At 37.5% G+C, this 17,973-nt stretch overlaps 2 protein-coding genes across 2 annotated transcripts; both read right to left on the reverse strand.

Moving 5' to 3' along the window:
• Positions 1-22: 22 nt before the first annotated feature.
• inpp5e (inositol polyphosphate-5-phosphatase E) lies at positions 23-7,466 on the reverse strand. Its single transcript, XM_022667634.2, has 11 exons — positions 7,372-7,466; positions 5,115-5,983; positions 3,754-3,877; positions 3,515-3,612; positions 3,312-3,436; positions 3,077-3,196; positions 2,508-2,615; positions 2,252-2,413; positions 2,026-2,141; positions 1,792-1,928; positions 23-1,581 (listed from the first exon to the last, which is right to left on the reverse strand). The coding sequence occupies exons 2-11, from the start codon at positions 5,918-5,920 to the stop codon at positions 1,446-1,448; spliced, it is 1,932 nt and encodes a 643-aa protein (XP_022523355.2). The 5' UTR covers positions 5,921-5,983; positions 7,372-7,466; the 3' UTR covers positions 23-1,445.
• An 841-nt stretch (positions 7,467-8,307) lies between these two features.
• Positions 8,308-17,644, reverse strand: mfsd10 (major facilitator superfamily domain containing 10). The gene is made up of 13 exons (XM_007253859.4): positions 17,541-17,644; positions 15,714-15,932; positions 14,306-14,402; positions 14,116-14,219; positions 13,782-13,940; positions 12,207-12,395; positions 11,125-11,233; positions 10,696-10,807; positions 10,407-10,515; positions 10,060-10,150; positions 9,888-9,935; positions 9,121-9,210; positions 8,308-8,820 (listed from the first exon to the last, which is right to left on the reverse strand). Exons 2-13 carry the CDS (start codon positions 15,858-15,860, stop codon positions 8,717-8,719), a joined length of 1,359 nt encoding a protein of 452 aa, XP_007253921.3. The 5' UTR covers positions 15,861-15,932; positions 17,541-17,644; the 3' UTR covers positions 8,308-8,716.
• Positions 17,645-17,973: the final 329 nt, after the last annotated feature.

Genomic DNA, 17,973 nt, shown 5'->3' on the forward strand with positions numbered 1-17,973 from the left:
AGCACCACATAATAGCAATAAGTGAGTCAGAAATAGCTGCTTTATATTATTTTAATAACATTGTAAACATTTAGAACATGCTATTATTTGGTTCAAAACATCAGAATGTACTAGAAAAGGCCCAGAGGCAAAATGAGCAAGATCTCAGGCACTTTCCATCAACAGTGAGGACCGTGATGTGAATGCACATGACTCACCATTACGTTTGTTATTTGAGGTCCATGCAAGAGCTGTAGTACAGTTAGTTACTGGGTTACTCAGTCACTTGGTCAGTCAAAATCAGCTCTACCCGCACATTCATGCACAGCCAGCCCACAATGACATCAATCAAGTAAGCAAGAAGCTGAATTATTTGTATGACAAATTAAGGCAATGGACTGAAGTCCAGTCTGAGCCTCCTTGTTCAGTCTGTCAGAGAGCATGATTTCAACCTGGGTTGCACCTTTCCAAATCCAAATTGCACCAATTAAAACATAACTTACATTAAGAGACAATTTATAAATAAAACAACTGGCGATCGAACTGGTGTTCGGTAAAGTGATTACATTCCCTTGATAAAATGTGACCAGTATAACCATTATTTAACAATCCTCCCTTTTTTATTACATAAATGACCCTCTTTACACCTGGTATCTTCACACACTTCATCTGTATTGAACAAAGGTCACCAATCAAATCTGTAAACTGTAGTGTAAACGCATCTGTCTCTTTAAGATATATATCAATCTCCTCCCTGTTCAGCAAGTGGACATGTGATCCATGACTGTGAAGAAGATAACCTCGGAGTATTACAGAATGCAAAATTGCAAACTTCATAGCAGAAATCAATTACTGGTTGCTGCATCTTATACTGCAGGCAGAATTTTGTCAAACTGGAATCGCATTTGTCCACCAAGACTAAAAGCATGTAGCTAAAATCTTATCAGGAAGTAATCCAGGTACTACTCACATGGAGTGACCAGGTGTAAACAGAGTCAATGAGATCCGTGAAACAAAACAACCGTAAAAAAAAAAAAAAAACTGGTATCTACTTGCTTGTGGTAAATAATCTGTCCAATTTAAATACCAGAACTCTAAGATGTTAACTGTACAAGGCCATTAAATACTGTTTAGAAAATGTTGTGAGTCATAGGTCAATCTTTTCATCCAACCATAAATATGTGTACAAAATAAAATCAAATCAGACAGGCATAGATGTTAAGTAAAGTGTAACAATGGTTGTTACACACAGCTGTTAGGCTTGAGGGTCCAGGCACTGCCTTTTTTCTCTCTTCTTCAAGCTCTCATAAGGATGTGGCAAACAGGTCTAAAGACCTGAATGGTGGCCCAAACACTTCATCTCCCGTAGTTCTGAGTTTCCCTTTGGTCCTGAAAGTCCAGCTTCCTGAGTCTGTAGCTCAGCTTGGGAAGTATGCAGTCTCAGTTTCGTCCAGCTTCGTCCAGCATCAGGAGATGGAGCAGACGGTGCTGTTGCTCTGGTTCTTCATCACGGCCTCCCTCCTCTTCAGTTCTCTGGTAATCCTCCTCCTGATGCCCTCCAGGTACACGGGTCGGTCAAACTGTCCGGCTCCCAGTGGAATGCTGGAATGCAGGTATGTTGCATTAGAAATGCTTAATCTGCTAAACTAATAGAAGGTATGCTACTTTTTGATCAGGGATGGCACAAAATAGTAATGACACAGTAGGACATTATGCTCACAATTAATCCAGGAAGAAAAACACAGCTAACCCATTTATGTCAATTTAGCAATCCTCAAATATGTTTACTGTATCTCAAAGAGAAGTACTTACTTGTCTCTGCCAGGCCGAATTTTGACCTGAAACATGCCAATAACAGGCCGGTGATCCGAGGTTTTGATCGATGAACAGGAAGTGTACTTAACCACTTTAATATCATCTGCTTGTCTGTTCCTGTACAGGATTCGATCCTACACCACAATAGAACAAAACGATTCTTAGCCATATTGAAATAACAACAATAATTATTCAAACACTAAAAAATAAAAAAATGACAGTATTCCTCACTGTATATGAGGGTGTTCTCTGCTTGGAAGTGCTGTCATAAACATCACAGCCAATGTCGAACTTGTAGGTGGGAGGGAAGTGGATAGGGGCTTCCTGAAAGCCTTTAAAGATGGAGCCTATGAACAGAAGTTACAGGTTGGATTAATTCTACAGGCTGGATTAAATCTTTGTAGTGTAGATTTAAAACAGAGCCAGCCCTACAACTATCAAGTGTCAATAGAGTTACCTTCTTTAATTTCTTTACACAGCTGATCGTGCTGAAGCAGAGGGCCCATATCTTTCCCAATGTGCTGGTTTAAAATAGCCTCCACGCCTCCCCGGTCTTTACTCAGGCGGAAGTTAAAGTCCCCAAACCAGAAGACTTCATCGAATCGGGTGGTCACATCCGCTGAAAATAGAAGATACAAAGAGATGTTAAGTAACAGACACAGATCAACGGTAGGTGATGCAGCAATTTAAATGTGATTTGCAAGGAGACTCACAGGCAATGGAACGATAAGGGTTGGTGTCAGGAAGACCTCTGGGAAGAGCCAGAGCTTCTACTATCTTGTTGTAGTCCAATATTCTCTCGTACACTTTGGAATCTCCAGCTGAAACAGAAACATCGCCCATGTTATTATGGTACTAAAGTGGACCTGCCAAAAGTCATAAGATAGGAACTAATATGTCACATGTCTTTTGGCATGTCGTGTGGAAGCTAGATAATGCTGCAGCAAAAAAAGAAAAAGGAATTGTCTGTTATATGAGCAGCAAACTAATATTGATGCATTTTAGAATTCTCTAGTAGCTTTTCAGGTAAATTCAGCAGATGTAAAGCTCATAAAAGACCTAACATACTCTGTCATGTTGGATGTTAGTTAAAACGCTTATTTGGCTTAAACAACAAAATATAATTGAACATTTAATTCAACTACCAGTTTCACAGACTTTTTTTTATCTTTTAGCAGCTTTTACAACTATCCCTGGAAATTTGTGCTGGAAATATGACTTTTTGACAATCACTAGAAGTATACTGGTATGCATTTATGCTGTCTTCACTTGCCGTACTTACAAGTAAAATGAGATGTTATAAAGAGGAAGGATGTCCCAAAAAAAGTGAAGCCAATTCCCACTGCCCCTTTAGTCTTGATCTGCGAGATGATGCGAGTGGTGACTGTAGCATGTTCCACCTCTGCAAGACGAATCATCACCAAAAGCAAATTCAGGCAGTGCATACACAGTCAACAATATAAATATAAAATTACTCTCAATTAAAAGGTTAATACTGATACTAGTGAGATACTCACCAGAACAGAACCATATGAGATCCCTTCGTATAAAGATGGTAAGATACAGCACTCCGTGTGCTGCTGCATAGAGCATGACGTAGTATGGACCAAGTGTTTCCTGCAGTCGGATCTCCCACTCCCTCCTGTTGACACAAAATGATGAGTAAAGCATAAAGAGAAACAGTGGCCAAGATGTAAGCAACAGTCAACAGATGGTATACCTATCAGGGCATCCTTCCTGAACCCCAATGATATAGAAGTCTTGAGCAAATTCAGTGTCTGTGGGAAGTAACAGGTCATCGAGGTTGTTTGGAAACCCCTGTAGATCACATGCAATAGTCATTAATATGGAAACATATATGGAGCCAAGATTATAGTTATTATAACTAGAATATAGTAATTATAATAAGTATTATTATTTTAAAAGCTGTGTATCACAATATCACTCTGGATCACCCACTTTTTCTCCCTGCATATTCCAGGTGGCTATGTAGATCCCCACGTGTCGGTCAGGAAAGTACCGGTCCAGCTCTTCAGGCCCAAGCAAGGCTCCATTGCCCAGCACACTGCCTTCCAGAAAGCTCCTGAAACCAACATCATCAGTCAGGTATATGGTTGATATCCTTATGCCATGTGTACTGAAGATTTAAACAGGTTAATTCATACACACAATATTACAATTTTGCCCCGACTGCATAATATTGAGTAAGTATCTTTTGCCTTGACTTAAAGTTTCAGACTGCCAGCCCAATTAATGATTTTAAAGTGTCTTTTCTGTTACTTGCAAAGAGCCAATCTATTTAATTTTTACTTTTCAAATAATCATTTGTTACAACCCTACTTTTGATAATTGAATGTTTTTACATTTTAAAATGTGATACACTATTTACAAGTTTTTTTTAGAAAACACAATTTCGAAAAAAAAAAAAAAAAGTGGATTTGTCATGCCAAAAGTACGTTCAATGTAAAGATGTGTAGGTTACTTGTAAAAAAAAAAAAAAAAAAGACCTTGCTCAAACCTTGCTCAATTATACTCTGGTCTGCTCTCCACTGCAGTTATAATATATCCAAACAAATAACGCAAAGCCGTGGACTGACAAATTAGCTCTTAATGCAAAAACTCATATTCTTTGATGAATGAAAAATCCAGTCAGTAAAACAGCATGTAGTTAGCACCTCCTACACTGATCCAGTTTTAATCCCCTTACAATTACACTACTAAGCATTCCTCATTTCACACTACCTTATATACACAAATTTATTACTGAAGATCAGATCATTCAGCATTTGTTAATGCTGTGTTAATGCAACATGCGACATGCTGTAGATATACACATACTGTGTATATCTAATAAATGTCTGCTAGTTTCTTCTGAGATAGGTTACTTAAGTATGCAATTAACATACTAAAAGGACAAGGGTATAACAATTCTAACAGACTTCTAGATGCAGATGAATCACCTGCATAATACCTTAATATATCCATAGAAAAAAAGTAAATGTTAACAACACAAATAGAAACAGCACCGGTCACTATATGCCCAACAATGAACAGCAGCGAGGGCATGTACAAGCCCCAGGGAAGACCGGTTAATCACAGCATCAGGTGGCAGGTGCATGACTAAACATGGATCATTCAAATACCCCCATGACTATGATCTAAGCTAGTGGAGCACTGAATGACAAACCCGGAAGTGAAAGGCGTAAAGCTACATGACAATGGCTAAGCCTCACAAAAGCTGCAATAGTGCAGATTATCTAAAACAAACGCACAAACATATACCAAAAAAACTAAAAGCCAAATGAATGAACAGGTTCTACCTGTTTCTCACATCCTTAGGCCGGATTGGGTTCAGTGCACTGAAGTTGGACTTCATGGAGTTGACCGAGGCACTGTCTGCCACCATGGTGTCCAAAAGCCGGCTGTCGCTGAAGTTCCTGTGCAGCCTCTCCGGCAGGCCCCTTTTCCCGTAATCCAAACAATCCCTGTCAATCCGATTAGTGGTCCTTAAGGACATGGAGGCAACACTGTAGTCCAGTGGAGGAAAAGATCCCGTAGGCTGCAGGGGCGACAGGATGATTTTGGAGGGTTTTGCCCGCAGCTCGACCAGACGACTCTGCCTGGAAGGATGTTTGTCTGCCTCTGGGAGGCTGCTACATCGATCCCGAAACGGTGGGGACTCCCTTGTTGCTCGATCAAAGTCGATTCCCCCAGAGATCTCTCCATTTTTTAAACCTAAAGCACTGCTTAGCACAGGTGTCGAGTCTTCTCTAAGGGAGTCCGTGGAGGAGCCTGTCTCTGCTGGATCGGTGAGACTCTCCTGACTACTCCGCAGTCTTCTCCTCCTTGTCTTTTCCTCAAAAGAGAAGTTTCTGATCCCTTTGCCAACACCGGAAGGCTTGGGCAGGGAGGGTGGATGAGGCTGGAAAGGGTTAAGGCTTGTCTCCTGGATCTGCTCATCCTGAGAGATGTGTAAATCTTCATTGCACTTCTTGGTAGCTCTGGGTTCTGTGTTGGTTCCATCACCACCTTCTATGTTAAAGCTGGTCTTGCTGCTGGGTGGCTCCTTTGATCTGACTTCATCTTCAGGTTGGAATGGGACGATGGTATCTCCATTCTCATTCATCCTACTATCACATTGGTCTTCAGATGCAAACAAGCACCATGGTGGTCCTCATGTGTTCATATCCTGAAATGTTGGTGACAAAAAAGAATGCCTTAAATTATCAGTTATGTACTGAATAATTAAACTGCTTAATGCTTACTTTTCTATATTTTACACTTTCATAAATTATACTATACTTGCTAAACTGTATTACTTAACCATGTATTATTTATACTTAGAGCTGAGCGGTATACAGTTTATATTGAGCTATAATAGTGATGTTCAGTGATATTCAATAATCTATTTTTTTTTCCTTTCATTACACTGAACTCATATTATTAATCATGCAGCTAAATACAGTGTACTACAGTGTTTGTCTAATATTAAGGTGAAATAAAGTGTTATGTCAAAACTAGACCTGAATTAAGAATAAAAACATGTGGAAATCATATCATGCCTGGATCAAATTTGTGCCAAATGAGCTATCAAGTTCACAAGACATCCTGTTTAAGAATAATGATATCTCCACTTCATAAATGGTATAATAAACAGTTCATAAATACGTATAATCACTGGTTATGTGTGACATTTTAAGTAACACTGCCATTAATGAGCTCAGAAGCAAATGGAAACTGGTCAGACCCAGGGGAAACTTAGCTTGGTAGCTAGGTTATGCTTTTCACCTTTTCTGTCGAGTTGTGCTACCCTGTCAAACCGTGCTACCGTAGTGTATATTTAGGTATTTAGATAGGTAAAAACACAAAAAAGCACCATATTAGAAAATGCTCCAGGCAGAAGAAGTCTTGGTAGGAAATTCAGAATAAATGAATGTATCACGTAAGGTGATTAGAAACCGTCTTTTTATAGTTTATTACTAATATTTTTCATTCCACTTTTTATTGCCATTTACAGGTTTGTAACATTCAAGAAGACATCTTAATGCACCCAAGGAAAGCGGAATTATCATTAAAAACACATGAAAACATATAAAAGGTGTTAAGAAGCACATTTCGATGGGTAGCATAAATCGACAAAACACCGGCTAGTAAGTTACCGCTAGCTAGGTTACGTTAGCCAGCTAGCTTTAACTAGTGTAGTCTGGTGGTAAATTTTGTATTTATTAAAGTCATATCATAAACACAGTCAGATATATGGTGTGTTTTTACACCATAAATAACGGGCCTTATTAAACTAAAGGCGAAGAAAAAAGCAGCAACATGTTGTTATTGGTGAATCTCAGTTAACATTAGCGCTCTGTGGCTAGCAGGTCCAGCTGCTAACGGTGACCGCTATTAACACTGCTGTAAACGCGCCGCAGCTAACGGGCTAATAACAGGCTAACCGCGCTGTCCTCAGCCAACGGCGGCCGTGTCTCAGAGTGCAGCAGCGCAGTTCCGCTTTAATATATGTAGGTTATATCTAATTTGTTTGTTATTAAATGTAGTAATTTAATAAAATCAGTCGTTCAGTACCTCCAGCTCCCCGCATCATACCAAACTTTTCCCACTTCCTTAGCAACCAGCGAGCAGCAGCTTTCGCACACAGCGCCCCCCTGAATCCTACTGAATCCTACTGAAATTATTGATTGTATTCATTAATAAAGGAAAAATCTAAATAACTATACCTAAATGATCATTTTTAAATATATTTAAGTAGAATATGTCCTTAAAAAAGTTTTCTTCAATTTCATATTACTTCTCTGGGAGAAAAGAAGCATATAAAATGTATAATACAAATAATATTATAAAAAAATAAAGAATACAGGGATAATACAGGTAGATACAACTGGGTAAAAAATAAAACAATAACATAAACAATAATAAAATTCTTATAACAGATGATGAAAAGTAGAGTTACATAGTATTATATAGTTTGGTCACACTTTTGGTTAAATAAATAACTAAATAATTCCACATATGTTTCTGTATAGCTATAATGTCTTCAATATTAAATAAGAAAAACATAAATAGAAAGACAACAGAATAAATTAGATGTGTGTTCAAACGTTTAACTAGTACTGTATATTGTTTCAGTGTTGGAACAATAAAACAACCTGTTTTTCTACAGTCCTACAAAATAAAATTTCTTCCAAATTTACCTTTTTTATTATTTTCTATTTTCTTTTTCCCCCACATTTTTGTTTTTAAATCTGTAATTTGTTTTACATCCTAATTCCACGATTCTCTCTGTATTCCAATGTCATTTCTTGGAGCACTGTTAAGAGGTATTGACCACTGCATACTGGAAGCACCCCACAAGATAAGATGTTTCGGAGATTCTCAAATGCTTACACTTGCCACTAGGACCATTTAATCAATGTTATACAATTCACATCATTTCAGTATTTTAAATTTTGGCTAAATAATCAAACAGAAAAATAACTATAAACACACAGAACAATCTTTATTCCTTTTTTAAAAAATATTTTATTGACATTTACAAAATACAATATACAAAATCTCCCAGTGTTCTAATATGATCATTCATATTTGTGTTAAAACATACTGTGGTACAACCTGTTGATTTAATTACTGTTTAATCAGTAGATTTACCAATGCTTTGCCTGAGATGACAGCATGATAAATTGTTCATGTTGGCTTTGTTGACCTTTATGCACTTCAGAGTACAAAATACAAGTGTCATACTGAATTACAATCTTAAGACATCAAGTTGTACTGTTTTGTTAAGAGTACCTTATAAAGAATAAACATTTATATAAAAACCTTCAATAAAAAACTGCATACGCCATAATAAAAAGTGAATGGAATAAAATAAAAGGTGTTTCTAGGAATGTAAACAAAGGCAGCGTGATTGTTCTTATTCTTCTTTTTGTCTCTCTAGTCTTCCCAGTAAGAGCAAAGGAGCGACAAAGCAGGCCGAACTGATGAGGAAACAAATCTCAGCTCCGGCCAACCAGTACACTACAAGAAAATATGACAAAGATGTCTTATGAACACAAAACAGCAGCACCAGTGACAAAGAAAAAGTTACGCAGGTAACATATGCACCTTAGTTAGTCAAACTAGTTGTATCTTTTAAATGACCTGTTATCTAGAACAGGAAGAATTTAACTTTAAAGGTAAAACATCAATCATACTTTCAGCAATGTCTGTATATAGGTCAGTCACTTCCTCAAGTGTACCTGCTAATATAATAAAGATAACAGTAAAAGAGTAAAGGGTGTTTCCTGTTCCTTTACTTGCTGAAAAGTGATTAGTCACCTGAGGAGGCCAGAATTGGCCCCAGTGCTCGGGCCAGGGCTCCCAGGCTTCGGAGGATCCCCATCACTGTGCCCTTCTGACTGGCAGTGCCTAATGCAATGGAAACATCAGTGACATAATTTTTTAAAGATTTTATTACTTAGTTGTTGTTTTTTTTGTAACATATAATAATCCATAATCTATAAAGTGCTATATTTCTTGTCTTGTAGAAGAAGAGCACTGCTTTTGTGTGGCCAAAAAGACCAAATGTTCACAAATAGACAATGAGCATCATAATAATCAATAATATACCTCTAACAAACTGTTACAACTTCCGTAAGTTTGCTTAATGTGCCAGGAAACAAAAGCTTAGGTCAGTGCTAGGCTAAAAGCTAACTCTAGCCTGTCCATTCTACTAAATAACGTCTGTTCACTCGTCAGTAAACTGGAATATCTCCAACTTTAGTGACCTACCCAGTGTAAGTAACACTATTTAGTGTTAGTGTAATTGGCTAGCCTTATTTTGCACAGAAAGGAATACTGTGGAAACAGTGTGGTAAGACTCAAGGAGGGGGTCTGCAAAGGCAGGCCTTTAGGCATTCAATTTTAATTTTACACTGTATTTTGTTACCAAGATATTAATCACTGTCCTCACTGTGTTCTTGTGTGATCTTTCAGTACATATCTACTTACATTATGATCTCATTTTCTGCTGCATAACATCTGTAAATGTTTCTGTACAAATATCAGTCTAAAACTTCCATATAGCTTAGAGAACAAAGGCTCACCGTGTCCAGAGACTTGTGCTGATAGACATGGCACGACGATGGCAGCCGCTGTATGAGAGAGGAAAGCGCAAATCCATTGTAATTCAAAGGATTTCTTTTTTAACTAAAAAAAAGAGTTAAAGGACTGCTATCAGAAATTGTCCAGATTTAAATCACTGTATTCTCTGCTTACCAAAGGAGTACAAAAACAGGCCGCCATAGAGCATTGTCAAATTGTGTGCAAGGCCAATGAGCAGGAACGCAGGAATTAGTAATATTATTGCCTAAAAAAAAACAAAAAACAAACAAAACAAAAAAAGATGATTTAATAATTGTATAAATGAAAGTGCAAATGATTAACAATACAATCAGAACTTAATTCCTTTATTATATTAGCTACTGTAATTTAGGATTTTAGTGCAATAACTACTAGAGGAAAGCAGCACTGCTGATATGTGTTGAACTATGCTTTATAATCTTCTATGGGGTGACTGTCAATGCCTAAAAAAATACTATTATATGTAAATATATATAAAGTACCACGCGAACTGTCTTGATCTGGCGACTGGGCTGGATCCTGCGAGCGTATCCACCCTGGAACAGTGCCATTGTTATGCCAATGAAAAAGAACATCTTCCCCTGTTGCATGCTGTAAAAAATATAAAGAATAAAAAGAATAATCATTAGACAACAAGAATAATGAGGAAGTGGCAATTAATACAAAATGATTCAATAAATCTACCCCTAAAGTGATATGTCACACAATAACAGTAACAGTTACTGTTGTCACCACAATCACAGTTGTGCATAATGTATGAGTGTGTATTACCTGGAGAACTGAAAGCGCTGATGGGTCAAAAAGCTCAGAGTAAACTCCAACCCAGAGAAAAGAAAGAGGTATGCGAAGTACACCCAGCCCAGAACTTTTAGATTGTTCATGCCTAGTGTCACAATAATGAGACAAAAGCAAAATATTTGTAATTCTTAAGTAACAAAATGTGTATGTTTGTGGGCATGCAGCATATATCACGTAAAGTAGAACCAATAGTCTTCAACCCTTTTCCTGGAGAGCTCCATCCCATATTTAACACACCCAAATCAGCCATTCAAGCAATTATTGGATCAGCAGCTTTCCAGGAGCCGAGTTGGACAACTGATTTACAACTACAGATTTAAATGCAGATTTATAGCCATCTCCTGTAAAAGAAAGAATATAGTGTATTATACATAAAAATGGCAATAATTAATACAAGCCTACTTTGTTTTGATGGTGGTTCCTTTGTTCTTGTGATGGCAGAGAAGTTGAAAAGAGCCACTGGACTGAGCAGGTCCCCGACCTCCTGAACACCAGAGGCATCTGAGGAACCCTTCGATAAAGAAAACAGCATCTTTTATTACATGAAATCTTATATGACCAGTGTGTAATCCCTAAATCTCTATAGTCCATAGTCCATAATTATTGGTTTAACCTTGCTTTACTATTTTATTGTAGTTACATAATTGCATATTTAATTACATAGTTAGGTACTAAATCAATTATAGTTCACGTTTTGAATGTTATAAATATGACAATATGATGACTGTTCATTCAGCAAAACTAAACTGTTCCTAGAACAACCTAATAAAACCTTTTTTTCTTTCTACAATACAAATACACAAAAAATCGCCACAAAAAAAAAAGGTCTCACACTCTAATATTTCATTGGACCGCCTTTAGCTTTGATTACAGCACACATTCACTGTGGCATTGTTTCAATAAGCTTCTGCAATGTCACAGAATTTATTTCAATCCAGTGTTGCATTAAATTTTCACCAAGATATTTGATGATGGTAGAGTCTGACCGCTGCACAAAGCCTTCTCCAGCACATCCCAAAGATTCTCAATGGGGTTAAGGTCTGGACTCTGTGGTAAACTATCAATCCATGTGTAAAAAATGATCTCAAGCTCCCTGAATCACTCTTTCACAATTCCAGCCCCATGAATCCTGACATTGTCATCTTGGAATATGCTCGTACCATCATGGAAGAAAAAATCCATTGATGGAATAACCTGGTCTATATTCAGTATATTCAGGTAGTCAGCTGACCTCAATCCTTCAGCACATACCGTTGCTGAACCTAGACCTGACCAACTACAGCAACCCCACATCATTTGCTTAGTTAAATACAGGTGGCGACATTTTTGGCCAAGCAGTGTAACAAAAAAAAATAATTAATCCCTTATAGTTCCATCTCAACATCTGAAAAATCTACAACTATCTGTTAATAACCAGTAAATACCTGATGAATTGTACTTAGAAATAATATGCTATTATTCCTTTCATGTGTCTAATTTCTTACTCTGCTGTCCTTGTGCAAAGTCTCTGGCAGCATGAGGAAGATGAAGAGCAGGTCTGCTGTGGAGAAGACAACCGCGAGTACAGCAGGGCCCTGATAGAAAAGCTCAGTATTGGCCAGTTTCAGCACAAAGTATGCTCCCATTATTGGGCCAAGAGTGAATCCTAAAGAGAAGGCAACTCCTATCATTGCCTGTTAAGAAAAATACAAGAATAAAACAGTTACCAAACTGATCACACAAACATCCTGAAATCAAAATTTTGATTCATGTGACTCAAGTGTAATTACACAAAAATACACCTGTTGTAACACGGGGATGAGACGGGAGGCGGATTTATATGCGGGTAAGACCAATACTTTAATAAATAACAAATAAACAAATAAACAAACAGGGGAATAACGAATATATCTATGTACATAAACAAACAACAGGGAGAAACGTAAAACAGATAATAACAAACAGGGCTAGGGATATATATTAATAAAGGATAAATACGTAAATATATACAAAATAAACAAAGAAACAAACAGGAAATAAACGTGACTAGAAATAACGTGAATGACAATAAACAAGAGCGAGTGAATATGAAACGTGGAGAAAGCAATAACGTGACGTGACAGACAACGGGGGAAGGTGCAAAGACCGACGGCTAAACATGGACTAAACTGTGCTATAAATAGGAACAAGAAACACTGAACACCTGGGGAAGGGGCGGAGCTACAAATTACACACACGTGAAGGAAAAGTATTAGAGAAACACACTAGGAAACGGGGAAAACACAGGAAAACATAGCGAGGGCGTAACACCTGTTATGTCATTAAATCATTTCCAAAATCCACTTTAGGGCAGATATGAGTCTATTAAGTGGAAAGATATGAACAGAAAGTTTCCACAAATCGTAAGCTAATAAAAGCTTGATCTAGATACTATATCCTACCACATTTTTTGCACTATAAGGCGCACTTAAAATCCTTTTATTTTTCCTAAAAATTGTCAGTGCGCCTTAGAATCTGGTGTGCTTTATGTATGAATTTTAGCAGTCAGATTGTAAGGAGTAGTAAAACCACTCTGCTGAGGTCATACAGGAATTTCAGTTTAAATCTCCAGCAGTATTAGCATTAGCTGCTCACCTCCACCAAGCGGTGAGACCTGCTGAATTAGAAGGAAGACAAGGCGACACCCCTGTTCCTCACTAGAGTCGCATAAAATAATCTGGTGTGTCTTTTGTATAAAAATAGTCCAGAAAATAGACGTTTATTGGTAGAGCGCCTAATAATCTGGTGCACCTTATAGTGTGAAAAATATGGTATATATCTTGACCCTTAAACCACCTCAAAATTCATAGTGAGGGCTAAAAAAAAGTACACATGACTTCATTGGTCTTTTAACAGAGACCAAATCAGAGTGCTGTTATTGAGAGATACTGGCACTCAAAAAACCTGTAAGCAAATATAATTGTGACAACAGAACTAACTGTGGCACAATTTTCTATAACAATAATAACGACACTAATAATTACAGTACAGTAATTTACTTGTGTACATCTTGTAGACATCACACAGTAAACATGACTCACCATTCCTTTGCTTCTTGCTTTAGAGCAAGGCAGGTCAGCCACAACCGCAGTGCAGAGGCTCACATTACCCTTACATAGTCCTCCCACAACACGAGACAAGAGGAAAATACTGAAGCTGTGGGAAACCGCCCAGAGAATGTAGGAGAAAATCAGCCCCACCTGGAAACAGAGATTGATTGATTTTGAATTATAAGGGCCATGAATGTCTCAACACCCCAGCCTAAGAAAACATATTTCCATTATTTTCATTATCTTAGAATATTCATATAAAAGAAGCTAATATGCAGCTGTTGAAGCAACTTATTTAATACATTAAAAAATCCCCCATACTCACAGTAGTTAAAAGCAGCAGTGGTCTTCTCCCATGATAATCTGATACAGCTCCTATCACAGGAGATGACAGGAACTGTAGCAGAGAGTAGAGTGAGCCTATCAGACCTAAGAAGCAGAACAAAGAGGAGATGATCATCCCTATTGGACACAATCAATCTAATGATAAATTCAGAAGCTAAATCAATTTTTACCTCCAAACAGAACACTGTTGTACTTCGTTTCCATTGGAACTCCTACAATCTCCCTGAACCAGTCCACAATGCTCTGCAGTGACTGGTACACACTATCCTGTTTTAACATAAGATAAAAATACTGAAATCTGTTATGGATTTTACGTTTATTATCACTCATAATCATTGTCAGACTAAAATCTTGTTGACTTATTTAAAGATAAATTTGATCTTTCCTCTCTACACTTTTTCTACTATTTGCAACTTTGGCATTATTTTAGAGAAAATGATTATTCAATATCTAGTTTTTTTTGTGTGGATCCCCAGTTTAGACTGTGTCTCTAAGTTCATTTCCAACTCCACTTGTTACAGAGAGGCTTGGGCCAGAGAGAGTAAGAGTCACATAACAGATAAGGTATGGGAGGAAAGCCTCAAAAGAATTCCACATTGTTCTATTAGCTCCTGGTGCAGACAGATTCACTTCAAAGTATTACATAGACTGCAGTATTCTAGGGTAAAACTGCATAAGAATTTTGGTTCAGTATCCTCACTTTGTGAGAGATGTAAAATAGAATAGGGTTCTCTGGCTCACCTCCTTTTATTTTGCCCTGTTTTGTAGGGTAATGTATTCAACTGAATCTCAAGTGCACTTAAAGTGTAGTTGAACTTTGACCATGTAACTGTAATTTGTGGTTACTCTACATGCCTGGATGCTCTACATATCCAAATCTTCTACAACAAGTGCCGTGGCTGGTATGGTTGTGGCCAAAATGTTGATCCTTCTCGTCTGGAAATTGCCTACTGCACCATCATTTAAACGCTGGCTGTCTCACATTTGCTTCAATAGAAATTTTGTGGCAACACAATCCAGGGTGCACAAGACCTAAACAAAACCTGAAAACCTATATTAGACTATGTCAAGAGACACTAATGTGGGCTTGTTTTTTTAGGGGGGGGGGGGGGGGTTACCCCTTCTTCTTTCTTTTTTACGTGTGGTTGTTGGTTGGAGGTTGGGTTTTGAACTGTTGTTTCTATGTTTTTTTAATGGAAAATATAAAATGAAATAATAAAACATATTGAAACAAAACTTGTTGGCGTATATTCACTTTTTGACATAATGTGAATCTGGCAGCTGTTATTTACATTGTGTTATGTCATGGTGAATGGACCAATATTAATGCTCCAAAATGACCTGATCTTTTTACACTGACTTCCATTAAACTTCTGCAAAGTTGTCATTTTTTCTTATTCTAACACCAAAAATATGCTGAACAACAAAAGACAAGTGGCTATTTACTGATTTACTATGAATAAATTGCTATATAAATATTACAGAAGTGTATATTGTATAACACGTTATTACACAAACCAGAGAACTACATGAGTACATAATATTAAAGAGTAAGATGAGGATAAAGTGATATCTCACCCCTGTTTGACTGTAGTGGTCCAAAATGGAGGGGAGGAGGGGGAGTATTAAGGTGAAACCTAGCAGGTCCAGCAAGAGGGCCAAAAACACCACCCGAATGACTCGAGAAGAGTGTCTGTCCTCTGGAGAACTCTTAGCCCCCGCCATGACTCCTCTCCCAGTCTCTTCACTGGTCTGCTCACAAACCTGAATAGTTGTGGATGATACTCAGAGCATCTCCTGTGCTCAAAGAGATAAAAAATATCATTTTAAGCATTCAAGATGAAAACACTTCAACCTAAACACCACTTCTATATATACTTCAGCATCAATACCTCATATGATAACAGCAACGTACTACTAACATCAAGTGTACGGCCTCTTCAGAAGAGTAGAGGCCTTTACTGGAGCAATGAAATTTATAATATAAGCAGGTGTAAACAAACATTTGGACAGATATTGGTGGTGGAGCAGTTGCAGATTTAAAGAACAGATGCTTTAAGGAAGTTGACAAGTATTCACTGCATTGCAAAACAGCCAACTAACAGGAAGTGTTTTATGACGTTTTATGTCTTCACGATAACTGTAAAAGTGTGGGACAGCTAGAAGAGGTCCAAGGGTGGTTCTAGTTCTACAGATATTTAGGAATATCATTGATAATAATAATGGGTTTTACATTTAATCATAACAAACGCAATTTGCACTGTACTAAATTACAATGTGCCTTTTTGTGTCTCAGATCCATTTTACAGGTTATATAAAACAGCTTTAGAAAGCTGTTACATTCACAAGTCTTTAATTTCAACCTGCCTGCCTTTCACCTGTCAATCCAACTATCTATCCTTCCAAGTATCTGGATTGTCTTTGTCTTTGTGATTGTCTTTCTACCTGTCTGTTCTCCCAGCTAACAAGTAAAATGTTTTTCTATTGTTCTGGGCTTTTTTTAACGCTCTTAGAAATCTGTCAAGGTTTCTATGAGTTCTTAGGGTATTTTTATTAAATTGTTTTAAACATTCTGTTAATGTTGCTTGCAATTGCTTGTCATTTTTGCATATTTATAAACTGGTGGGTGATAAATTTGAAAGACTGTTGCTTTAAGAAGTTGGTATTTAACTTCACTGCGTTAAAAATACTAACAGCGACTTTGTGGAATAACTAGAAGTGTTTTTTTTTTTTTTTGCAATATAACGTTAAATAGCAATTTTACTAATATTACAATATTTTTTGTGACTTACAAAATAACAATGCTTTTGCCTTAATCTGCACTGTACCAAATTACAATGTAAGCTAATTAAGCTACTTTTTTTTCAAACTTCGCCAAAAGTAAATTTACTTTTTTTCAGCGGTTTTCACATCACTTTACAGATCACATAAACTTACAACAAACAACTTTATAAAGCTGGTATATTCAAACGCTTTACGTTTTCTGTTCAGTTTTAATTTCCAGTTCCACCTTAAAAACTTAAAAACTCCTGCAGCGACAGCCTGGAGCGGGAACAGGCACAGGCATGTAACCGTGGCAGCATTTAAGGTGGAACGGAAAGATCGAGTAACAAGCTAGCGAAAAAGAGGGAAACTTCGTTGGATTAAAACACAAACAACATTCCAAAATACGTCGAAATGGTTGGTTTAATCGACTCTGACGGTAAAATAGCTAGTCTGTCGAATCTGTCAGACCTATAGTTTAATCTGTCGGTAAATTATCGCTAAATAACTTCAGTGGCAGTGTCTCTGCAAACTCTCTGTTCCTGTCAAGTCTGCGCATAACTGTAAAATCAGAGCTCCAGTCAGACAGTGAAGCACTGCAGGCTGAGCTACACTATAGATCTGAGGAGAGATATACTGTACCTTAGGTTCCTCTCTTCGTGCTCGTTTGAATGGATGCGCGGTATGGTTTTTACACACACACACACACACACACACACACACACACAGTGGTGCTGTGTCTCAACCAGGAAGAAGACTCTAGCCAGAGTGGTGACGCAGTGGGGGAGAAACAGGAGCCACTGTTGGGAAATTGAAGAAAGATCAACTAAAGTCTATACTCTATATACAGCTCCACCTAAACATTGATTTTACCAAATTGAAAACCTCTGGAATATAATCAAGAGAAAGATGGATGATCACAAGTCATCAAACCAAGCTGAACTGCTTGAATTTTTGCACCAGGAGTGACAAAGTTGTCCAAAAACAATGTGTAAGACTGGTGGAGGAGAACATGCCAAGATGCATGGAAACTGTAATTAAAAATCAGGGTTATTCCACCAAATATTGTTTTCTA

Source organism: Astyanax mexicanus, chromosome 22, assembly GCF_023375975.1.
Source record: "Astyanax mexicanus isolate ESR-SI-001 chromosome 22, AstMex3_surface, whole genome shotgun sequence".
NCBI lineage: Eukaryota > Metazoa > Chordata > Actinopteri > Characiformes > Acestrorhamphidae > Astyanax > Astyanax mexicanus.